The following is a 26,488-nucleotide window of genomic DNA, read 5'->3' as shown; positions in this document are numbered from 1 at the left end:
TCCACTTATTGTCTGTAGGCCGATTCGTCCCCATCCTTGATAAGGCCAATGATGGTAGTGTCATCAGCTAATTTGATTATCTTTACTGATTTGCGCCTCTGAGGTGCAGTCATTGGTGTACAGGGAGAAGAGCAGGGGTGAGACTACGCAGCCCTGGGGTGCTCCTGTGCTGATGGACCGCACTTGGGAGGTGAATTCCCCCGCTTTCACAACTTGTTTTCTGTCAGTCAGAAAGTCCACAATCCAAGAACACCTAGCTTCAGGGACTCCTAGGCTAAGTAGTTTGGGGTGCAGGATGTTGGGGATGATTGTGTTGAAAGCTGAGCTGAAGTCGACAAACAGGACCCTTGCATAGATACCAGGCATATCCAGGTGCTGCAGAATGTAGTGCAGGCCCAGGATGACTGCGTCCTCAATGCATTGATTAGATCGGTAGGCGAACTGGAGGGGGTCTAGCTGGTGGCCAGTCACAGCTTTCAGGTGGTGCACTACCAGGCGCTCTAATGTTTTCATGATCACAGATGTCAGAGCTATCGGCCGGTAGTCATTCAAATTTGTAGTAGTTTATTTCTTGGGGACGGAACAATAGTGGAGCTTTTGAGGCAGAAGGGAACCTTGAGTAGCTCCAGTGATTTGTTGAAGATCCTGGTGAGTATGGGGGCAAGTTGACCCGCGCATGCTCTCAGGGCAGATGGTGACACCCCGTCAGGACCTGGTGCTTTCCTTGGTTTGGCCCTCTTGATCATCTCCTCCACCTCTACTTGAGTGACCTGGAGTGACTGGAGTTGGCTGTCGACATTTGGGGCAACACAGAGGGTATGGTTTGGTTCACAGTGGTCTACTTTTTCAAACCTGCAATAGAAGTTGTTTAGTTCATCAGCTAGGTCTTGGTACATGGAGGTGGGTTTGGATGTTTTCTTGTAGCTGGTTATAGATTGTGTTCTTTTTCACACAGATACAGGGTCATTAGTGGACAGGTCATTTGTCAGCTTGTCAGAGAACCGCTTTTTTGCTAGCCTGATTTCTTTTGTTAGGGAGTTCCTGGCTCGGGTTGTATTGTGCTCTGTCACCACTGATGTAGGCCTCCTCTTTCGCTCGGCAGAGTTGTCTGAGCTGGGCGTTGAACCAGGGCTTGTTGTTGTTGAAGATGCGGTAGGTCTTGGTGGTTATACATATTTCCTCACAGTAGCTTATGTAGGATGTGACGGTGTCAGTCAGGTCATTCAGGTCAGTTGCCAAGGCTTCAAAGACCCCCCAGTCTGTGCAGGACCCACCAGTCCATGCAGTCGAGGCAGGATTGGAGTTTCAGCTTAGCCTCGTTAGACCATTTCTTAACTGTCTTGACGACAGGCTTAGCTGCTCTCAACTTCTGCGTATAGGTAGAGAGTAGGTGGACGAGGCAGTGGTGAGATAGTCCTAGTGCAGCACAGGGGATTGACCAGAATGCAGACTTAAGGGTGGTGTAGCAGTGGTCAAGGGTACGCCCTTCCCTGGTGAGGCACGTGACTTGTTGTTTGAACTTGGGTAGCTCCTGGCTTAGGTTAGTTCTGTTGAAGTCACCCAGCACTATGAACAGAAAGTCTGGGTGTTTTTGCTCCATGTCAGATATGCTGGTTGCCAGGTGGTGCAGGGCTTCCTTTGCGTAGGCAAGGGGGGGGGGGGGTGGATGTACACTCCCACTATGACAATCGAGGCAAATTCCCGAGTGGAATAGAAGGGTGAGGGCTGCATGATTTGCCTAGGATCGTGACATTGGTGCACCATCTATCATTGATGTAGAAGCAGATGCCGCCTCCCTTTGTTTTCCCTGAGAGAACCTTGGAGCGATCAGCTCTGTAGAGACCAAATCCTGGCAGGGACACCGGGGGGTCAGTGTGGTCATCCAGCCATGTCTCTGTGAAGCATAATGCAGATGATCCTGCAATGCTTGACCTTGTGCTTCCCATGAGGAGGGACAGCTCATCGAACTTGTTTGCCAGGGAGCGCACGTTTGAGAGCAGGATCGTGGGGAGTGCAGACCGGTGCCCCGCCGCTTCCACCTCAATAAGGCACCGGTACGACAGCCTCTCCTTCATGACCAGGGCAGGTACACACTGCGGCTTAATCCAGGTTAGCCTCTGCTGGCAGTGCTGAAGAGCTGATCTGGTGGTCTGGAACCACCGCCACACTGCCCTGCGGGTTTACTTTTCTGCTACCTCTGTGAATGGTTCTCCAACAACTGCCATTCAACTTTGCTGCATTGTTTCTGCACAGGGCAGCGTGGACTGTGAGGGCTGCCAATCTGCCCACGTCCTGTACCGTCAGGCTCATACGGGTGGTCTGCTCCAGGGGTGAACTTCATTTCAGAAGGGCTTCTCTGCTGTGCTTGGTAACCACACTTGGCAGGGTCATCACACTCGAGGGGGTGATGAACGAGGACAAGGACAGGGGTGACATGTAGTTTGGTTGAGCTGCACAGCTACAAGGCAGCCTTCTGCGGTGCCATCTTTGTAGTAGCCAGTATGATGAGAACACTTTTCCTTTAAGTCTGTGAGTGCTCCAGGTTATTGCTGTGTGTGTGTGTGTGTGTGTATATATATATATAATTTTCAAGGTGCAGAGTGTGACGGGTTTTCTCCCCGAAACGTCGGTCTGTCATTTTGCACGTTGTTATGATTACATAAAGCACTTTGTTTACAAGCCTCCGAGTGCCGCCGTTGTTCTTCAGCCTTCATTCTTGTATTGGAAGGCACCGGAGCATATATATATATATATAGATAGATATATCTATCTAGATATATCTCTATCTATCTATCTATCTATCTATATATATATATATATATATATATATATATATATATATATATATATATATATATATATATATATATATATATATATATATATATACATATACATATACATATACATATACATATACATATACATATACACACACACACACACACATCGCAACCCCCCCCCTCCAGCAAGACACATACAGAAGCCTCCTCTCCCCACATGGCATATACCCTGAGCCGAGGGCTGGCCCGATCCTATTTCTTGGGGTAAACAAATATAACCCCTAACTGGCTTTTGTGGGTTGAGGGGGTGGGAAGTATCAATTGGCCCTCTCACAAATAAAATAATAATAATAATAATATACTAGAAAAGACATAACCCGTAAACAGGGACAGAGCCCAAAATTTAGGGCATAACTTTATGGCCACATAATATTACCAATTCACTTTACACCACACATTAGTGCCACACACTTCGCCAGCTAGAGCCATTTTTACACACTCTGCCAGGATTCCGCATTATGCCACACACTGTTATGCCCATTACACAACATGCCACATCGGTTTGGTTTGGAGGTTCTGCGCTGTGATATTAGAGCAGCTTTTTTATAATAGATAGATGTAGAGATTTGTAAAAATGCGCTAATAAATGAATATGTTAGTCGAGTGGTACCTGTAAAAGAATTGGCGTTAGTGGTAATGTTGACACCCTTTTGGGGAAGACATATAAGAAGTTGGATGACGCTGATACTGTCCCTGTAACTAACCCTTACGTAGTTCCGGTGGGGGTGGTATCTCCGTGTGGCAGGGCGCAGTGTCAAGGCTGCCGCTTGATGTTGTTGCTTTTTACCAATTCTAGTATCCAATGCAGCTGCTGCAGCTTTTGTTTCACGCCAAGTTCCGCTTTGCTTTGTATAAAAGCTTCAGACTCCATCAGACACAGATATACAATGCCACATATCAAATAAATCAGTGGAGTTTTGTACAATTCCAACCAAAAGATGCTACATTGTTCAAAGCCGCTCACTTGCACCAGGCGTCTTGCGATGCTTTTCATATTGAAACTAGGTGTACGAGGACACATCCGTACTGTGTATTTCATTTTGGAAATTAATTCAACAAATGTCCTTATTGTTTCTGGGCCACATAGTACTGTAGGATATAAAATTATACACAAAAAACGTTTCCTGTAACATAGATGCATAGTTTTTGGAGTACCTGTGTTTCTATTGAATGTGGTGTTCATATTTTGGGCGGCTGCGTACATTGGTGTCAGTGTAAGTTAAAAGTAAAGGAGTGTGTTTTCTTTTGCAGGTCTGCATGTTGTGCTCCGTGGGATATCACCTCTTTTGTTGTCATCGATCAGAGAAAACCAGCCGAAGATGGATGGCATTGGATTATGCTGGCATTTCAATAGGCATCTTGGGTTGCTATGTCTCTGGGGTGTTCTATGCGTTCTACTGTAACAATGTAGGTAATCTTTCATTCTTCGATTTTATTCTTGATCAGCGAAAGAAATCATTAATTTCCTGGCTCAAATCAATGAAGCCATCACATTGGTTTCCAGTGCCTCAGGCAAGGGTTTATTTTGTATTCTCCAGACCTTGAGTCTTATTTATCTTACTAATGAGCACTGTTGGGAGCTGAAGTCCACATCATTTTCATGAGTGAATTTCCATATTAAAAATAATGAGTGAAGGGACATGTTGAACTCATGCCTTCTGTGTGTTCTGTTTGAACATGCTTTGCCAACTGCAGCTGTACTGTGAGTACTTCAAATACAGTCTTTTATGGCAGGAAGAGAAATGCCAACTGAGAGCCATTTGGGGTTCATTAACTGTAGTCTTTGATTGGGGAATTGAGTGGGTCAGTGGTCTGTCACAGGATTTTTTAACATTCTGTATGAGATGCTACATGTCCTATAATTTCTAATATAATAATAAAACAGAATCAATAATTGTGTTTTAAAGTTTAATAATTGGCTATATTTTTAGCCCTTGATTAGCATTACCTGTCAAGGGAGGAAATCGGTTTCAATTACAAGGTAAAAATTTTTGTTTAGAAAATATATACTGTCAGAAGTGTTTGCAAAGAGGATGGTAGACAGGATCTATGCTCAGGGCCGGTGCTAGGGTGTCCGGCGCCCTCCTACAAACCATAAATTTTGCGCCCTTTCACATTGCCATTGCAACAAGCTGATTGTGGGAGCGTATGCAACATGCAATCCTATGGAGGATCTCGGGTGCACGTACATGTATGCATACACCATCTCAGTGCTGTGTCCGCAAAATGTTACAGGCACTAAAGGTCCGCAGGAGCACACATCGCATCGCACGCTGCTATTGCAGCGTGTATGGCCTTTTTTAGGCACATAACCCAGCCCATTATTTAAAAAGTGTCTAAATTAATATAAAAAAAATCTACAATTATTAAAAAAAATTGTTATAAACATGTATAATAAAAGACTTACTGTTCTTTTGCTGGTTAACTCTTGTGCAGTCCCTCCTCTTCTATCTGCATAGGCAGGACGCTGAGGACGCCATTACACCCCTCTAGGAGGAGATAGAGGGGGCGGAGTGTTAAGGACTGGCAGTGGCACTGGCACAGCACACTGAGAAGAGGGAAGGAAGGGGATGCAGCGCTGCTGCCTGTTTGTCATATGATTGACAGCTGACCGGAGCAGGGAGTAATGGGTGGGGGACATGTCATCCAGGCATTCACAGACAGCGCTACATGCCTCAGCGCAAGTGTCCGTGAGGAAGAGGGGGCAGGTCACAGGAGGAGGAGTGTGTGTGCGCGGTGCAGGGAGCTTCTCAGTCTCTCCATACTGTCACCCGCTGTCAGACAGGCGCTGCAGGCAACATGCAGGCTGTGTGCACTCCCGGTGCAGGGAGCAGCTCTTTATACTGCCGCCCACCCGCTGTCAGAAAGGCGCTGCGGGCGGCGTGCAGGAGGCAGTGACAGTGAGGGCTGAGGCAGCTTTAGCAGAGCAGGGAGGGAGACAGCGCCTTTTCAGCATGGCGCCTCCCTGCTTTGCAGGAGCTGCTGAGTGGGTAGCGCCGGCCCTGTCTATGCTCATCCAAAATTGGTGACTTAGTTTAGGAGAATGTATGGCTTACTGGAGACAACATCTCTAAATCTGAATAGCCATATTACCTTGAATTACATGCATTATGTAGGAATTCAAATGCTAAGAGGGCAACATTTGGTGCACTGCTAAACATCATTAACTATTAATTTAGTATATTGTACCAAGATCAAGAGCACTTCCTACTGTCTTAGCCTTTACCAACAGCAGGTTCCCAAGCTATATCTGCCTAATGGGCCCTAAACACATAGAGATGTGTGTAGGGCGACCTAGCTATGCTAGGTCGGGCTGTGCTGCGCCGCTATCGCATACCACACAGAGCTGACAGCCCACACACAGAGCGAGCTGTCAGCTCTGTGTGCTAAGCGAGCAGACAGCGCCAGTGTTCTCCGGTGGGAGAACCCTGCCGATGCCGAGATTGATGGACACTGTCCATCAATCTCGGCCAGCGATAAAGACGCGCGGGGACTCGCATTGCTGCCGATATAGTCCCCACACACCGAGGTGAGGGCATTTTATAAGCGACTTTGCCAAACTAAGCAATATCGCTTAGAAAATGCCTTAATATCGGCATGTGTGTAGGCCGTATAAGTCAACCACAAGAAGGAGCAGAGGAGCAAATTACATTTTAAATGTGGCTCTAATACAGTGGTCTCCATCCTTAATCGGACGTGAGCGACTCGAGACAAAATAAACTTCCTGAAGAGCTACTAAAATTTTTGTCAAAAAAAAAATAAAGTCTGCCTAATAACCAAAAATGTCCCTTACACATTATGCCACACATCACAATTTAACAAGCGTGCCCCCCCAAAAAACCAACATGGTTCCCTTTAATTGTCTCTCAGACTTTTTGCTCCAGTTCTGCTTTTGAACTATCTTTGGGAGCACCACCAACCACGGACTGCTAATAGGATCTCTCCTAAACAGCAGTCTTTATGTTGGTTTAATATAATTATTATTGCTTCTTATCTTTAAAACTTATTACCCAGCCATTGCCAACCCACACCCTATCAAATTCCACTCATCACAATGCCCCTGATACTATGCCACACACCATAATGCCCCTGATGCATAATACATACCTCCCAGCTTCGCCGGTGGGTGAAGAGAAACACCTGCGTGCGCCCAAAATTTTGAGAGCATCATTTTTGCTGTTCTAGGGGCATGGCGAGTGCTGTGTGAGCTGCTGGCCTGCCCCCAGCCCATCTGCCTGCTGCTGTGCGCATGTCCACTGTGTCTTATGCCCACTGCAGGCGAGTGGGACTGCGTGGGACACAGGACCATCCCTCCCAAAAAATGCATTACAGTAAGGCTTCTAATTACCTGCTTGTTGCGAAGGGGTCAATGCTCGCCGCTTGCCCACTGCCATCTTCACCCACACTCCTCCCCCTCGAAGGAGACAGATGCTTGAGATCATATTTCACCTCTAACGTCTTACATGGAGCACAGTGCTGCAGCATTACCCGGGAGAGCATAGTGCTATGCACCCAGTCAGACACTAGAGGTCAAATATGATCTGTAATGTCTGTCTCCTTCAAGGTGGAGGGGTGTGGGAAGGCACAGTTGTTGAGCCACCCGTATTGCTCTGGTGAGCTACCGGTAGTTCACGAGCAACGGGTTAGCGACCACTGTTCTAATCAAAGGTAGTCCTTCTCACAGTCCTGTACGTGTTACTGTATGTTGTCACCTGGAAGTGATCGTTTCTATACCACCACTATTCATTTTGTACTTTGTATAGTTTTAATCATTGTTACACTTTTTTAATAACCTTGCACATTGGCTCACTTTAATATTCCTGGATTAACAAAGAGAACAGTAACCAGATTTATTATATTGCACAATGGCGTGGGCTTTATTAACCTGGTGAAGCTTGAGAGGGAAAAAAACATCTTATAAAAGTAATACTTTTGAGGACCTGCAGATGGTATTACTAATAACTTATACAGTAGCACTTTAGAGAGAGAATGTCTTTCGCATCTCTCCATTTCCCATTGGCGCTTAAAGTTTAAATTTACATAACGTTCCAAGGCCTATGTTTAATAGCAGCAAATTAACTTACCTGTGCGCATATATGTCCTCATACATCTAGCCTCAATACGCACACAAGGTCCCATACAACTCAGCGCTGATTGCTTGTATTTAAATAAAAATACTTGTTTGCAGTGCAATGAGATAAAGACGTATGAGGAGACTGTGCTTGTTAATCTTATATGGTGCTTGTATAGTGTGTGTGTGTGAGGGACTCTGTATATGGAGCAGAACAGAACTTGCATGGGAAAAAAGCTGCTGCTACCATGTTGTAGCATATTGTGTACAGATTCAGAGGCTTAAGTCGCCCGATGATTTTCAAGGGCTGTGTGGAAATACTGCAGCAAGGATGTATGCAGAGCCGAATTTCCCATTAGGCACGTGAGGCACCGGCCTAGGGGCGGCACATGTTTGGGGGCGGCACTTGGATGCCTGTGATAGTACTGTCAGCCCAAATGTACCAATAACTGCAAAATATCCACTGTACTGTACTATATTCCATCTAAAATAGAGTGTCAATGATAGGACATGCAGATAATGCCCCAGTAAACTGTCCTACTTAGTAAATATGTATTCATAATAAAAGAACATGTCACAGTTAGTGGCTTTTTTTAAATAAATCCATTATATTGGCTATTATCAAATGAGAGCTTATAAGTAATCAATAAAAATAATCTAATTAGACAGGGGGTGAGGGGCGGCGTTATTGTTGTGCCTAGGGGCGCCGTCATCCTTAAATCCGCCCATGGATGTATGAGGACATATCTGTGTGTTTTCTGGTGTATTAATGGAATCTGGAGCACCAAAGGGAAAAACACAAATGCATGCAAACTTTATTCACAGGTGATAGCTTCACATAACAATGTGGAGATCTCTGCAAAGGTCATTTCTGAGTTCTACATTTCTAAGATACAAATAGTGGAGGCTTTTCAACACTGTTCTCTATCTGGAGAGATTCCTGACTGTTCTGACATGCTCCCATTGTTTGCTATGGCACCTTTTGCAAAACAAATTGCAGTGACTAATTTCCTTTTTTTATTCTAATTGTTTTTTTAATGAGAGCTGAGCTGTTTCAGATATGGCGGTTTAAAATTGGTTCTTTATAACAAAACTGCATGTGACACCACCTTCCTCATTAGCCAGTGCCAGCAGCATCCCCGAACACCACTGAATAGCAATTTCAGCTGGCACTTCAGTCAGGAGATGAGAAGATGAGATCTCTTCTTCAACTTTTCATCTACAGTACAAAGTATATTGAGGTGGGATGCAGGGGTAGTTTATAGTAAGAAAATATCTTGCATTAGAATGCAGACAGTGGTGTTGCACTTTTAACAGTTTTAAGCAGATGGGCTTCAACTAGGAATGGTATTCTCGATGATGGTAGCAGGTTACCATCCCCGTGGTAGCATTAATAATTGAAAGAAAGATTAGTGTAAGTTGTTGGATCCTATAAAAAAAATGGGTTTTTAGTTGACTTTTAAAAGTTGCTAAAAGTTTTCTGCAGTTTAGTTGTGAGATTTATTTCCTACTGACAATCTTTGTGTATTATTTTTCTGGTATATTAACACTATCTCATTAATGTCTTCCAGTATTGGCGTCAGGTGTATTTAATCACCGTGCTAGCTATGATTTTGGCAGTGTTCTTTGCTCAAATACATCCCAGCTACCTCACCCAGCAGTGGCATAGACTTCGTTCCGTTATATTTTGCTCAGTTTCTGGATATGGAATAATTCCAACAGTCCACTGGATTTGGCTGAATGGCGGTATTGGGGCTTCTATTGTCCAGGTATGAGCAATAACACTGCTTATTGCATTAATTGTGTTCGTATTCTTCTGATTGTTGAATTATGTACAGATCAATTCTCTTCTGCAGGAGTTCGCCCCCAGAGTCATTGTGATGTATACAATTGCAGCTGTTGCTTTTCTGTTTTATATTTCCAAAGTTCCGGAAAGGTATTTTCCAGGTAAATAAACCACTTTAGAAGCACCCTCCCCAAATAACAAATGCTGTAGTCTGCATAATTAAAAGTGATAATGGCCATGCTTAGGCTGTTGTATTCCCTACTTACTTTGGTGACCAAAGTGGGCAAAAATATTGTACTACATGTTAAGGGCAGATTATCAATCCATTTGTCTCATAGCCAATAATATACAGCTGCGCTTCTACTTAAGTGACAAAGGAAGAATTTAAAACCGTTTAGGCAGTTTAAGCTCCAAAAGAGTGCGGCAAGATAGAAATGTTTTTTTTTTAAATGTTAGGTTTTTTAAATGAAAGATTTTTATATAGATCAGGGGTGGCCAACCAATCAGAGGCAAAGAGCCAAAAAAATATGTTCTGGTAAGAGAAAGAGCCGACACCATGCAAAAATGGACGTGGCCTAGCGCCTGAAAGGCCACGTCTCATTTTAAAATGGGCTGTGGCCTATATAAAAATTGAGCCAGTTTCATCTATCTGGCCTTAAATTTCTTAGAAAGGGCCTTGCTTACTAGGGCTTTGGGGGGCAGTCAGGAGGGATCAGGATGGCAGGTGGAGCAGGAGCTGAACACGCTGTGAGTCAGGGGCATAACTAGGACTTTGTTGACACCATAGTAAAATCTTGCAAGGGCCCCAAAATACAGTAAAAAAAAAACTCACACAGGGCAAATAGCACACATCCTGGGTCCTACAGAAAAAAGAATACACTTTTGCTCCCACATGTAAAAAGTTCCCACATGTAAAAAGTGACAGTGGCCACTACAGGAAAATAAACATACACACATTGGCCACAACAGTTAAAAAAACAAAAACAACACAATGATCAATGATTGCAAGTTGCAACCAAAAAAAAAAAAAAAAACATATTTGTTGATAGCTCCATTTCCTCTGTGTCTATCTGGCCCCATATGTCTTCTGCCCTACCCATGTCACCAGACCTCAGCTTACTATATGTACTGAACCTCCATGTTATTCTGCAGACAAAAGACACATAATGGTGGATCTCACCTTCCCAAGCCGGTCAGCTTGGTTTATGTGGAAGGCCATGCTGGTAACAGGGTGCAGTGTCCACTCTGCAACCACCATTGCTCCTGGAAACTCGCAGACCAAAGGTCAGCATTCAGCATCTTGTTATCTCCATGTTCCCGGGGTGCACACTGCACAGAGCCAGTGGTCCTGGAAGAAATTGCTGTATGTGCAACTTAAGCTGGCACTCCGCAGTTACTTCCTGGCCAGCCTCTCCCAGCAGCTCCCTGCCTCCTGCACTCTCCCCAGTAGTGCTTTGCAGCACAGAAAAAGTTAGAGGGGAGGAGGGAGGAATAATCCAACTGTCACTGGCTCTTCCATCCCTCTGCAGAATTGCTGCTGTCTGGGGGAGGATCTGAATAGTATTGAACTGGTGCTGGAGACGCTGCCGCCGCCAGCAACCTCCGAGCACGACAGCACATGCCCCGGATCACTCCCCATGCGGCCGCGGCTTCGGCATTCACAGCACTGACGGTCCGCACAAGGAGTGACCCTGCGCATGCGCTGTCGCACTAGGAGGACACCGGCGGCAGCAGCAGCAGCGTCTCCAGCGTCAGTTCAACGCAATACTCTCACATTGTGTTTGGGTCTCTGCTTATGTGGCGGCGTGCACGCCCAACCCGCCGAGCCACAGATAAAGAGGAGAAGAGCCTCATGCGGCTCGCGAGCCGCGGGTTGGCCACCCCTGATATAGATGTTGGGGAACACAAGCCAGCATCTCGATCGTAAGTATGCTGGGCACCATTAGGGTTAGGCTAGGGGGGATTTGGATTGGGTTTAGGCATTATGGTGGGTTAGGCATCATGTAACGTGTAGGGTAGGCCTGATATATATATATATATATATATATATTCCATGTTAAATGTTTAAACTTTAAATATGCGATAGTCAAATATTAAGTACTGTTGTCTTGTCCAATTCCAGAAATGTGACCTTTTTACGATTTTGCAGGACAACTAAACTACCTTGGTTCCAGTCATCAGTTGTGGCATATACTTGCAGTAGTGATGTTGTATTGGTGGCACCAGTCTACAGTGTACATCATGCAGTACAGACATAGCCAGCCATGCCCATCACATGTGGAACATCTGTGATGTAAGAGAATGACACGATGTATGTATAACTACAGCCATTTGTTGAGTTCTATCATTACTAGGTGTGATACAACAGTGCATTTGAACATGAAGTCTACATTTTAATTAAACACTGATGTGTCAGTAATACATCTTATTACTGATCGGTATTTACACGGAGATTAGATATTGTACATAATGTAAATTAAGTCGCTATATGACACTAATACCTGATATTTTGTTCACTTTATGGAAATGTAACTTCTTTGTAGACCTGGCAGAATATTACGTATTGCAGCTAGTAAACCCCAAAACATACAGTAGGTTCTTTGTAGTTTCATGAGGCTATAACTGAAGACCATATCATGCACATGTCTGATCCGACCCCCATACATTACAATGACTTCTCCCCTTTTAGAAGTCGCACACAATCCCCCCCTTCAGCCGGATTGCATGCAATACTAGCCAAGCCTGACCGGCTTGGCTGTGATCCGGTAGATGACTAGTGCAGCAGCTGCCACTCGCAGGCTTGCGCGTTGAGCATGGGACCAGTCATAGCATTGGACCTGCTGTCACATACGTGCATTTTATGTGATTGATTGCAGCATTTACATAAAAAGTAGCCAAATTGCATGCAAATCACCTAGTTTATGGCAGCTATACATCCACACACAACTTTTCATAATTTAAGGGGTTTACACGCATTCAAAGAAGATTTAACCCTATTAAAAATGTCACTGAACTGTTGCACCACATTTATAGTACATTATTTTTTTTAAATGTATTGCATTATATTCATAATATATGCATTATAGTCCTAAAATAATTTATATGGTATTTGTATTGAATATAAAACCAAAACTGTGTTGACATTATGGAGCTTGTTGATCTATTTTTATATAAAAATAAGAATGTAGACACAAGTATATTTAAACAGTAATATGAATAGAACAAAGGGGCATATTTAAAAACCAGTGATATTCTTATATTCTCATTACTAATCTTAAATGGTGCCCCAACTAATCCACTCCTAACTGTCACATGTTTCAATAATGACAGTAAATGATTGGTTGGAGCCAGGGCTTTTTTTGTGCAGGCTCCAGCAGGAACTGTGGCCCTTATTCTAGTTCACTCTTTCTGACAAAATATTTCTTAGATGGACAAAACCATGTGCACTGCAGGTGATGCAGGTGTTACTTGTCCAGAGATAATTAGATTTGGGTGGGGTTTTACACCTGCCTCACCTGCAGTGCAAATGGTTTTGTCCAGCTAAGAAATATTTTGTCAGAAAGAGTAAACTAGAATAAGGGCCACAGTTCCTGCTGGAGCCTGCACAAAAATAGCCCTGGTTGGAGCAACCTTTAGGATTAGCAATGCGTGATAACAAGAATATCACTCTTGTTAAATATGACCCTAAGTCTAAACATTAGTTATTGCGTAATTTCACTGTCTGTATTTCAGTTTAGTTTCTAAAAATAAAGAAGATTAAGTCACCTCCATAATGGTAGAAATGTATCAAAACCCTAAGTAATAAATCATATGCCACCAAAAGTAATCTTCTACACATGGTGGCACAGAGGCTCTATCAAAATAAGTAATTGCCAGTAAATTGACAATTGTCTTGTAGTGGCTGTTTACCTTAGAGGAACAAATGCTTTGAAGTAGTTCAATAGTAGCAATAAAAATACTCATGACAATAGTATTTAATGCACTAATGGGTTCTTATTAAACCTATTCTCTTCCAGAATATCATCATCTTGAGAGTGCTGCTACCTAAATTAGTAATGAAGGCAACTGAAAGCTTTAACAATGATGTTAGTGTCTTTTGCGATAACAAACCCACGAGACACCCATCTTCGTTACTGCAGTTTTGACATACTTCGAATATGTAGGTGCAGTTGTAAAGTCACAAGCCATGGAATAGAATTCTGCAGACACTAAGTTTATGGTGAGATCCCTAACACGTTCTTAAAAAGGAGATGGCCTGCTAACAAGGCAGTTGGGCTTTGAACTGCGGAAATCATGGGCTTGAGAGAAAATACCAATCTGTCTTCCATAACTTGTCATTTGCATATCAGAAGGGATCAGTCACTGTCTGCAGTCCTGTAAACATATGGCCTTGCGGAGACCATAATGTGGTCAAACATTCCATTCATTTTCCACGATGACTGTTCATTGCAAAGGACTTCAAAACCTCTTTATTATCAAGGTCTTTTTGTTATTGCCTTTAAAAGAAGTAAGAGGTATTAAGCGTGATTGTAAGCTATGAAGAATTTCACCCCTTTCTATCCTTTTTTTATTTTCTGCACTCAATGTGCAAATGTGTATTATAGACTAACATTGCTTACTGGATTTTTTGTAAACATACCCATTACACTCCATTTTCCCCCCCGTTTCCTTAATTAGTGCCAATTGTATGTACAAACGGTAATTCATGCTAAAGTCTTTTTTTTTTAAGTGGTGTAAAAACAGAAATTGGTCTCTTCACTGCTTTGAGCCATTAATCAATAGCTATATTTACTGGATCCAGGCTTGGTACATGTGTAATTCACATTAACCCTTCAGTGTTAGGCAGCCAGCAACACAGAAGCTAACACCAACTAGGGAGAGAGAGCGAGACCACTGGACCTTTCCAGACAGGTGAGCAGGTGTTGCATAGCTCAGCCTTTTACACATTGCAATGGACTGCAGAGTAGTAACTTGAATTATTTTTATGTAGTATATATGTTATGCTTTATTGAGGTGAAATGTAATAGGATGAGAGATTCAGAAACAGAGATTTGGTAAGAAATTTCCAGTTTTTTTAAGCAGCAATCATTTACACTTCAAAACTGTTTGATTTTGCAGTGTAAATGATTGCCGCTCTAAAAAAAACTTGGAGATTTCTTACCAAATCTCTCACTTTCTGAATCTCTCATTAATCTCTATTAAATTTCCCCCTTGGATTTAGTTATTTTAGGACTGAAACTACACCAGCTGTAGTATCTCCACAGCCCTAGAAATTTTTCTTTGACCCTACAGTATTTCTGCAAAGTGATTTTTTTTGTTCCCACTCAATGATTCTGCAGTGGCAGTTTATGAAAAGTCATATATGGGTATTGCTCACATGGAGAACAATGTCCATCTTACAGATGTAGTCACGCTTATTGTTGCTGCAGTCACACCATACGAATCGCACGTTAAGGTGTACTGAGGTGCAGGAAGATCCAAAGAATGTAATTACACTGCTTCACCGCTTGGTCACAATTACAACATTATTGAAAACTACAGTACAGTGCTCTGTAGCCGCAGATGGATATGGCAATACAGAATACAATGTACAGAAAATATAATTGTATTTATAACAAAAAGCACAAAATCTAATTATTAGTGTGAAATGCTTTGTAAGCATCTCTTTTGTAAAAAGAGAGGTTTCTTTACCTCTTTCTGATCAGGCAGGTAATTTAGCATCCACTGCAGCTTGGCGACTTGCAGTAGCATACAGTATCTAGAAGTCCTAGTTTGCATAGAGATGCATACAGTAGTTTGTGACAGTATGGAAAGAGTAGCTGATCATGACTGTACCTGAACTGAGTTCACTGAAAGGCTTTGCAAGCATCACAAGTTGCAATGTGTATTGAAATGAGCTTTACAATGTAAAACCTATTTAGCATGAAATTGATAACAGAACATTACATTATTTGTAAAAAGTGTACCCCTGAACCCTAAGGAAAGGGCATGGCGAACCCACTAAGACAAGACAGCCACTGAGGCAGGTGATGATCACCTGCAGTGACACAGTGATAATCAGTGAATTTTATTGGTTTCGGGCATTTCAGATGCTGAAACAGCATAGTGAAAGCAAATAATCCTAATGAATTTATTACGCGACCTGCAGCCTGGCATCCATGGCAATCAGAAAATGATGCTCAGTGCATGTACTGTAGTTTTACATTTCTAGTTACTGTGTGTGATCTGTATTCAGTGTTCATGTAGCCCAGCAATCCACTGTAAAGCATGTTTTCATTGTGTCTGCTCCTACTCCTGTATCCTGCTTTTAACATACAGTATTTCCTGCACTATATTACTGTACTGTATTTCAGTATTTCCTGCACTATATTACTGTACTGTATTTCAGAGACCTCACCCATGTGTAGTGGGGATTTTCAAAAGCAGCATCTAGTGGAGGATCATAAGCAACTCCTTACGCCACACTAAACCACATTACGCCAAAGTGCGCTACTGTATCGATCTATGTTGCCATGGGATATGTATGTAGTTTGAGTCAGATTTAAAGATTCATTTTTTCTATAGCCTATCTGAAATTACCCCTTGTTTTAAAAAAGTCTAAATGATAAATGATTGTATAGACCACAAGACTCTTAATTAATTGAAGTTTTAAAGTGTATTTAATTACACACCAAAAAAGAATTCTTACTTAGACCTGGCCCCATTTTGTTTTTAGAGGTTTGATGCCCATTGCTGATAACCTATTTTTGGAGTTTTATGAGGCTTTACCACCAAATACTAACCTGCATATCGCTCATATATTACTGCACCATAGTGAGCGGAAATTCTTGCAAAGGGAATAAGCACTAAAGCGGATTGTATCATTTTGAAATGTTAATTTTGAGTTATAAATTTGAACACCGTAAATGTTATAACTGTGACAAGTTATTAAGTATTGAGGGGGCGGAATATCCACCCACAATTGTATTCATACAGATGTGTCCTAAAGTTCCCATCCTTTTTGCAGCGTTTGATGCAAAACTTCTGCAATTCCTGAGCTGTGACCTTTTTTTTTTTTTTCAATTTTCCTGCTCTTAATTTTGTTTGCAAATAGTGGCTAATTAGGATTTTTTTTTCATGCAAAGATTAAGTATAAAGTTAATGATAAAGCATATCAATGCATGGCACAGGTGACTTGTACAAGTTTTTTATTACACAGAATGAATACTTCATTTTAAGTCTCGTTTTGCTTTATAGTGTATTTTTTAGGATTAGTCATTTTGTAATAAAGAAATATGGTATAAAGTCGCAGATTAAGAATAGTGATGCACAGTGCTGATCACAATTTGAGTTTAGGTGTATTTGGACACATCTTTAGGTAAGCGCCTTGAAAGAATTCCAAGCAAATATGTATTTCTATACACGGCCAGCAATTGAACTACCAATAATGTACAAAGCAGAGATCATTGTAGAGAATTGGAGCCAGTTAAGGGGAATTCAATGTTTTCTACAAAGCAAGAAGGACAGTAGTATGGAATGATTTTCATTATAAATGTATATAAGTAAAACAAGTTTCTTTTTTAGAAAACTGACTGCAGCTTAATATTCTGGTATATTGCATGCATTAATACGTATATGGTCCATTGGTAAGATTACTACACCAAGCAGCTGTACAGTACCAGAAAAATTAAGAGAAAAATGTGACATCATATTTTGTTTACATGTAATCTAGACCCAACAAATAGGAGTTATTTGTAGAAATCTAACTTACTAAACTATTTCTGATTCATATTTATTTGATTATTTATCCCAAAGCAGAAAGCACTGCATTGTGCAACTGAACAAAATGTCAAGGTTAATAATTTATAACATGTTATTTAAATGTCTTCTTTTTTTAAAACTATGTGAATAATTATTGGATAATAAAATGTATTTATGAATCAGTGTTTTTTTTTTACTTACATAGCCATCTTAACAGCAGCTGAATGTCTTCTGCTGTTCATTTCTTGCTTGTGGTATAGTGTAGAAAACTAGAAAGGAAGTTTTCTCTAGAACAGTGGTTCTAAACCTTGGTCCTCAGGACCCCTCAACAGTGCAGGTTTTCCAGGTCTCCACACAGAATCACAGGTGAAATAATTAGCTCCACCTGTGATGTTTCAAAATGTGTCAGTGAATGCGTGCATCTGTCCACCTGCTGGGTGACCTGGAAAACATGCAATGTTGGAGGGTCCTGAGGACCAAGGATGAGAACCATTGCTCTAGAAGTTCTCTAGATATAGTTGAATGTAACATGTCACATTTTTAATGCTAAATTGCAGGGGGGGGGGGAATCTATTCCTTGGATAAAAAACTGCCTTGGTCTTAAATGTATAAAATTGCAAAGAATGGGTGACGGGGAACATGGCTACAGTCCGATTTTCAGGTGGGATTGCCTGGGTGAAAACCTATGTTGATCAACAGCAAGTTAAGTTTTGAAGTTCAGTAAACCTTTAGTGACTACTGTGGTTTTGACCTATACCCACCGATGTAGAGAGAGCAGAAATGATTTTTAGTAAGGCCTGAAATTGCATCCAGATGTTTTGCCATTATAAAGTATACAAATCGCATATTTAATGATATGCGAATTCAGGAAAATCCTACTAAAATTCGTCACATATGCAGACCAGGTTCTGACAGGCAAATGTGACAGAACCATGCACAGATCAATGTGCATGGTTCTGTCTTTAAAATGTGTAAAAGTTAAATAAAAAAAAAATTGGTTCCAAAAATATGGGGGACAAAAAAACTGGGGTCCTCTGTATTTTGGAACCAGCACTGGGCTCCAACAGACCGCGGTGTCATGCCACAGCCAGGGGAACACTTTTTTTTACACATAAGGTCCCCAGCCATACCATGAGCACTGTGGCTGGTCAGCCTTAGGGTACCTGGGGGAGGGAGGAACCTCCCCCCCCCCCCCCGGGTTGTACTGGTGGACTACCAGCGGGGTCCATTAATGCCCCACATGCTGGAACTTGTAGTTCGCCAAGTCCCAGCATGTGGGGGAGGCCTGCTGGGACTTGTAGTCCACTTGTATAATGCAATGTTATGTATGGATGATTTAATCCTATCAGGCCGGCATCTACAGCCCACGGACGCTGGTGACAGCCCCAGGCTTCAGCTCTGGACAGGCACAGCCTGGGGGGGGGAGAACCCCTTTGTTGGGGGGTCCCATTCCCCCAAGTACCCCGTCCAAGGCTGACCAGCCACGGTGCTTATGGTACAGCCGGGGGACCTTGTGTAAAAAGTGTCCCCCGGCTGTGGCATGACACCGTGGGCTTTTGGAGCCTGGTGCTGGTTCCAAAATACGGTGGACCCTCAGCTTTTTTGGAACCGGGGCTGGTTTCAGAAATATGTTGGATCCCTACACTTTTTGTCCCCCATATTTTTGTCAGGCTCAATGAGCCTGGGGCTGTATAAGCTCAGGAGGGGGAAACCCCATGGCATTTTCTTTCCTATTTTTTTTTTTTTTATGACTAAAAATCCCACATTATTGCATTCCCCCCCACCCCGGAATTCGCATCTCATTAAATATGCAAATTAAACGGAAGAAATGCAATTTTAAAAAGTGCGATTTCGGAAAGTATCGCACTACCTGCTCTAACTCAGCTGATGCATGGGAGTTTGCAGCCAAGATCATCAGAAGTGCCATAAAGGTCCTAGGCCACCTCGTCATCCTGTCCTTCCTCATAGGTGAGTTTGCTACAAGTGCACTTTTCATGGCTGGTGCTAGGGAGCAAATGCCTCCATTGTCTGTGGTACGCTACTGAAAACCAAGCTTGATCTCTGAATAATGATGTATCCACAAAGATATTTAGCTCTTCAATCAAATGTGTTGCAAATTAATATTAGCATGATGAGTACAGAAAAATATGCTTGGTTAAGGGTGTAGTGATATATAGCCCTGTATATTTAAAGATAAAACCTACATGGCGCAAGGTCTACCCCTACCTTTCAGAATATAAATAATTACTAGTGTAGTACAGGTCAGGTCTCCATGAGCCAAATTAAATACTACAGCCACAAATGGATTAGTTATGCCGCTTACCATTGTAATCCAGAAAGTCTGCTTGTGTGTCATCTTTGCAAAACAATGAGAAAAAGATGCATTTTTGGTAAAAGACGCTTGTTGCTGACCAAGTCACACAGAGCTGGCAACGCCTATGCGTTCTGTGTGCTGCAACTCATTACGCATGTGAGCTAGATGAGGATGGACACCTTTTATTTATTTATTATCGTTTTCTAATAACAAAATTCTATTTTTGACACTTACTCAACTAGGCACCTACAGGCTGGGTGTGCTAGGATAGCCCCAGGCATCAGATGTGGCCCTTTGGTGCCCTTGAGGAAGGAGACTCATTTATTTGGGGGGGGGTTTGCCATGCCTCCAGGGACTCTTGCCAGTTGTGAATGCTAAGGTCACAGGTAACACTATAAACACGTCTCCCCCATCGTGGCATTACCCTACTAACTATTGGAGCTGTACGGTGGTAGAAGAGGGGGAGAAAATGGGTGGGTGGTTGAGTGGTTGAAAATAAGATAGTCCCATGGCCACCAATCAGATTCTATATTATCTTCTAGATCAGGGGTGTCCAAACCGGTCCTCGAGATCTACCAACGGTCCATGTTTTCCAGATCACCTAGCTGCTGCACAGCTGTAGTCAATGCTAACGGTCACATTTTCAAACCTGCTGCATTCACTCCTACTATAGATCCACAGGTTGCTTGGAAAACATGCACCGTTGGTAGATCTTGAGGACAGGTTTGGCCACCCCTGTTCTGGATGATGCAAAATAAATAAATAGAATCTGATGAGCTGCTATGGGCACTATCCCATCTTAGTAAATATACCCCTTAAGTGTTCAGCTCTTGAGATCAGACCTTGACCAGCTTTAGAATATTACATTATTACATTAAATTTAAAAAAAAAAAACTTGAATATTTGGAATATGGCACATGGACATCAGACATCCTGCTATTAAAGTCAAGCACCCAAGGACTCTTTCATTATCTTATTTATTTTTTTCATAATGGCCACTTAAAAATGTAGGAACTTCTACAATGTCATAATTAGCATTTTACACTAATAATGTACAGTATACTGTACTACATTCTGAATCATAAACACATTCTGTGAATGCCTTATTGCTATTTCCCTTTGTAAAATCGATTATCCTACATTTACAGTACATAAGTCTCATACCAGTCTGTACACAATGCTTTCACTAGAGTCTCTGGACCTTACCTACAGTAACCAAACACAATGTTACTGGCTGAACACAGATCCAATGGAGTGCCTAATGCATACATCTTGATATTCAGCATGTAAAGCTTGCCATGACTCTTCTAGGCTCATATATTTCTATGTGACTTCTTTTCCATCAGTATCAGTTATAGTACAAAGATACATTCACATTAAGGCTAGTGCAATTAAATACAATGATAGTGGAATGACGGTTTCCAGCTTAATGACATACTGTATGGTGCAAACTCCTTTTACCATAAATTGGCTATCATTTTGCTGGAACTGCTAGATAAGCAATGTATTCTAGCAACCCTGGAAAATGTTACAATTACAATTTTATCCAAATAACATAAGTTTGCATTAACCATAAGACACAAACATTAAATAAACATCCTGAAAATGGTTGAAAAACATTTTAGGAATGGAAATTAATTGTTTTAAGTAAGCACTTTCATGTTAATGATAATGGCACTTATTCTGAAGATCAGTAGGCACTAGTCAATTCTTGATTACCATCGGATTCAGTACTTGTCACCAAATACTCTTCGTAGAAGTCGCTTAGCTGGTCAATGATGGGTTCTTGCTTGATCCTTTCATTTTAGGGAATGGCATGACAAGACAAGTCTTTTTGTCCCGCTCAGTGTAGAAATAGGGACAACATCCATTTTTACTTTACAAAATAGAAATAGGCTTGTAGAAAAAAATGTAGGGATCTTTGAGATAGTCATACTTAGTATTTTTTAGAATAAAAAAAACCATACACATTAAATCTATACATTCATATAAGAAACTCAATTTATGTAGGATCCAGGAGAAAAAAAAAAACTACAACCCCATGAGTTATATAAAACTAACTGCATTGAAAAGGAATACTGAATCACTAAAAGTAGGCTCAAGTATGTGGGTTTTTTGGTTATAGATGTAAATGTGCTATATTGGTACACTGTTTATTTAATATAATGTACTTCACTGCTTAGATGAAGATAATAAACCAATCAATGTTCAAGCACAGTCCAAAGTAAATCTCAGTGGTTATCCCTCAGTCCTTTACCAAGAGTATTTTTCAGTGAGACACACCTAAAAAAGTAACATCAGTATATTCTCCCCTTGATGAAAAATACAAAACTATCAGAATACTAATATTAAACAGATTTGCCAATATTTATCTCTAAAAACAACATTTAAAACTTGGTACCCTCAGAGAATGATGTAATGATATGTGTACAATAACTGGAGTGTTGCAAGGTAAGTTACAGTAACAGACTACAGATGTGGCCTATTACAGCATTGCTTATCTGTAGGAAACTGCAATTATTTGCACCAAAGGTCTCACATTCAAGTGAATGATGCAAGCAACAACAAATCTCAGAAGCTGCATGCCTCAACAAACAGCTTATCTGGACACATCTGTATCTTTTGTGGGACACTGCCTGATTCACAGATGCTCGCAGTTCATGCAACAGCTGCATCTTTGAATTCAAAAATGCCAACCCCGGCTTCACCAATCCCTGAAAACTATGTCAACCTACCCCTACTGTAGGGAACACTGGCCAGCTCAACCCACAAATGCTAACATTCTTTCAATCAGACTGCGGCTTGGAGGCACTGTAGGATCTGTCCTACACATGCGCAGCCGCCACACTATTGGAGATGTACCTAAACCATTGGGTTCACATACATCGCTGAAACAGGCCACATGTTTTCAACCCCATAAAATACTGTTTTCTTATGAAGCTGTATGGAATCAAGTTATATGGTAAGAATTTAGTGGAGTGTAAATTATTTAATGCTATACTTGGTGGATGCACCTTGGTTACAAGGAGTTTTCCACCTTTAAAATAACTTTAATGTATTTTGTGCTTAAACAAAATTAAAATGCATGTAATGCTGAAGAGCTCACCCAAGGGTGTAAGGGGTGCAGCTGCTCTGAGGCACAGAGCTGTAAGATATATGTACTATATACATTTATCAACATTTGTTGGTACATAGGGGCAATTACAAACATTTGCTATGGGGACTAAGAATATCTAATTACGCCTCTGAGCTCACCCATGTAGTATGCAAATAAAATGATAAAGTATTTGGTGAGTACAGCTGGGTACACATCTATAAATATTTCTGCAGACAGAATGGCCAGTGTGTTCTGCATACACGCTGCCTGATCAGTTGTGCCTTATGTGTAGACATTTACATGCACCCATTCATTTGCAATGTCAATCACCACCGGCTTGTGCAGCAAGTGCGATGCATCAATATATCTCTAGCTATATTGCATATCGGCTTTTCTACATCGCCAACTAAATGTGTCATTCACAGACATATTGCTGGTACACACTGGCCAACAGACCAATGATACATCGCGGCTGTTCAATTGAATGGCTGAAATATCGGCCATTGCGTACCCATCATAACACAGATCAGTATATGGCAGATACAGCAACGCAGGTAATAAAACTTGCAGGAGGTAATGTACAAAACAATGGACTAAAATTGGATGGTGGGAACCCAATTACACTAATCTCAATCAAATATGAAGGATCGTAGGATATAAGTATGGAGCCTATGTACACTTCTGCACAGAAATCATTTTTGACTGTTCAATAAAAATACTTTGAAAGTTGAATTAATAAAGATGCAGGCGCTCTCTTATGAGACATATATTAAAGCTAAATCTTCACATACTGTATTATTAGAACAATTGTAAAAAGTTATGTTTCCAGACTGCTTGCCTAGATGTTAAAAATGTGCTAAAGGTTAGAATAAAAGTTTTTCTGTTATATAAGACTTAAAAAAACATTTAAAATATTTAAAACCTTTAAAATCTTTGCTAATTAAAAAAAATCTACTGTTTTGAAGGAAAAGGAGCTGCGCCAAATGGGTCTAAATCTAATGGATGTGACTGAGGCTGCATGCTTGGTTGCTGCGTTCTACTTTGTAAGACTAGTTCTGTGAAAGGCACTGCGCCAAAGTCATCCATATTGATGCCATCACTGCTGTGGTAAGCTCCATGCAGTGAACTTTGCCTTGGCCTGCCAGCTGTAGCTGTGTTATGATCGCCACGGTTATCTGTAAGTCCATGATGCTGGGTTGGCCTCATATCTTGAGTAGGAAATGGTTTGGCACCAAAAGGGTCCACCATGCTATCATCTGCTTGTAAAATGTTGTTGCGATCTTTAACGTCTGTAAGTGAAATGCTAATGTTTTCCTTGGAGTCGGATATAGTAAGAAACTCATTGCTGCTCTGAGAGTCACGTCTTCCTCCTTTTTTGTGCCGGCGAACTTTCTCAGGTGTGCGGTAACTGGGCTTGGTGGTTTTCTTTGTGCTTGATGGAGTTCCATGATGACGCTTACCAGTGTTATTTGATGGCTCTTGTTTTGTGCGTCTCTGCCGAGATATTTTCTGCAAATTACGTTGTTGCTTAGCTTTTTGTTGGGTCTGACTTCCAGTGAGTTCTTCAAATGGCACCAAACCAAAAAGGTCCTCTTGACTGGGAGATTTTACCTGTGCATGAATAGGCTGGAAGGGTGAGCACCCAAAAACATCCACATTACCTGAAGAAGCAGGGGATATGACTTGGCAATCTTCCTGGTCTTGCTTTCGATTGAATGGTGCATGAGAAAACACATCAAACTCATCACGTTCTTTTTTGCTTCTCAATGTTGGAGAAGATTGTTTTGGGCACTGTTCCTCTTGCTCACATTTCTGAGTGTTAAGAAAGAAAAATGGCACAGCTCCAAAAGCATCTAGTTCTTGAGTAGATGGTTTGTCTTCATTGCTTCTACTAAGTGGGTGAGTATTTTCCCTATGATGGCTTTCAGTGGCTTGTGCATTACTACATTTAAGCTTCATGGTGGAAACTTTAGTTTTTGTTCGGTCATAGTCTGAATCAGAGCTATGTTTTTCTTCTTCCTCTTCATCGGAATCCATTAACAGAGGTCTTTGTCCAATATTTTCTGGCTCGGTATCATTGTCTTCATGGAAAATCCCTTGGTCCCCATGTAAAGTTTCTTCATCCTCCTGATCATCTTCTTCACTGCTCTTGGGGGAAGGAGGGTCTGATTCAAAATCACTCTCAGAGTCAGCGCTCTCTTTTGTTGCCTTCCGGGAGGAAGACTGTTCCTGTATATTCTGACGCTGTTTTTGCTGTTTCAAGGACTCATTCTGCTTTTCATCTTTACTTAAAACTTGGGAAACAACATCTCCGGCACATGTTAACTTGTCAGATATTTTTCCAAGTGAACCTATGAATTAAAATAAACACATTTTAGAAAGATTATTAGAGGAACCAAAATATCAAGCCCAAGCCAGTTTACTACTACTATTATTATTATATGCTTATTTTTCTTTTTCCGAGATAAAAAAAAAAAAGTGCACGTTTAGTATACTTCAGACCACATGAATGGTTTGTTCGCTTAAAAATTCTTGTATTAATGCATTGGAATGACAAATGTGAAATTATACAGGCTGGTTTAATGGTGGTGGTGCCTGCATAGTTTGTCAGGAGTTTCAAACAGCCTAGAAAAAGATGTTTATAGTGCAGCACCAATTGGGCAGGAACAGTCAGATGCCAATATGATGTCTTAAATGCCAGCAAATTTTCATTAAAGATATGGACTATAACTAGCAGTGGCATATTTATACAGGGTACAGCAGTGTTTGCGGTGCACATGGACCCTTGGGCCCACACCGCACTCATTTTGTTGATGTTTATCCCCCAGTAGAGCTGCCAAAATACCATGAAAAATGTTGTGGTGGTCATATTTCCAGCGATCTACGCATGCGCAACAGAGTAACTAGGGTATATTATTTATTAAAATTGGCTCTGAAAGAAAATGGTTAAAACTGGTTGTGCATAGTCTCATCCTGCCTGGGAGACATTAGAACGGTCTTTGTAATTACAATCACATTTGTGTTTGAATGTTTTTTTGAACATTGTACAGTAATTCACACATTAAATTGTTCTTTCTTCCATTCATGATATTTTCTGTTGTATACAGTTTTGTTTGTAGGTATTCAGGCCACAATTTTTAATACAAAATCTGCATTTGAAGAATGCAGAGTTTGCAAGTTTGAGACTTTGGGAGGCTTTCTTTCATACATTTTTTGGGGGCAAAATAGTATATAATTGTTGTTTTTCTAAAATCTTCATTAAATAATTAATACTCAAATAAAAGTACCAATGTGTCCTCATACATCTAGCCTCAATATGCCTTTCAGAGGAAGATGCCTTGTGGGAGTGAATCGCCAGGTTCTGTGCGACTTTGCAGACTTTATTTTTTAAGAAAATAAATCTTAGTCAATGCAATACGACTGTGCTAATTAACATTTGACACGTGTGTATGATCAGTGTACCCAGGACCAATGAATGAGGCAGGGACAAGCATGTCACTGCAGCATTTCCAAAAGGATTCAATTTTATTAGCCTCAACGTTTCGGGGCTACAAAATCGGTTTGAAGGGGAACACATTTAAAATGATTGTAAAACGGCGTCGCTACCTAAAGTGATAAATACAAAATCACAAGCAAG

The 26,488-nt window shown here is 41.3% G+C and overlaps 2 protein-coding genes across 5 annotated transcripts in view; one reads left to right on the top strand and one right to left on the bottom strand.

Annotated features, from left to right (window-relative positions):
* The window catches only part of PAQR3 (progestin and adipoQ receptor family member 3), a 44,833-nt gene that overhangs the window by 14,665 nt on the left and 3,680 nt on the right, over positions 1-26,488 (top strand). The window contains exons 4-8 of one of the 3 annotated variants that reach the window (XM_083175582.1): positions 4,095-4,250; positions 9,486-9,683; positions 9,771-9,861; positions 11,850-11,993; positions 13,717-17,619. In XM_083175582.1, the coding sequence (XP_083031708.1) occupies positions 4,095-4,250; positions 9,486-9,683; positions 9,771-9,861; positions 11,850-11,992 (588 nt within the window). In that variant the 3' untranslated portion in view covers position 11,993; positions 13,717-17,619. Of the gene's footprint in view, positions 1-4,094; positions 4,251-9,485; positions 9,684-9,770; positions 9,862-11,849; positions 12,012-13,716; positions 17,620-26,488 lie in introns of those variants that run through there. The other 2 variants (XM_083175574.1, XM_083175590.1) reach the window with 2 other exon arrangements.
* BMP2K (BMP2 inducible kinase) overlaps positions 20,713-26,488 on the bottom strand; it is a 200,970-nt gene continuing 195,194 nt past the window's right edge. For both annotated transcript variants that reach the window (XM_083175555.1, XM_083175564.1), the window contains one exon: positions 20,713-25,202. In XM_083175555.1, the coding sequence (XP_083031681.1) occupies positions 23,803-25,202 (1,400 nt within the window). In that variant the 3' untranslated portion in view covers positions 20,713-23,802. The remainder of the gene's footprint in view (positions 25,203-26,488) is intronic.

This window comes from Crinia signifera, chromosome 1 (genome assembly GCF_055691185.1).
Source record: "Crinia signifera chromosome 1, ASM5569118v1, whole genome shotgun sequence".
Classification (NCBI taxonomy): domain Eukaryota; kingdom Metazoa; phylum Chordata; class Amphibia; order Anura; family Myobatrachidae; genus Crinia; species Crinia signifera.
Note: the sequence above shows the minus strand (reverse complement) of the source record. Positions and strands in the feature narration are given on the sequence as shown.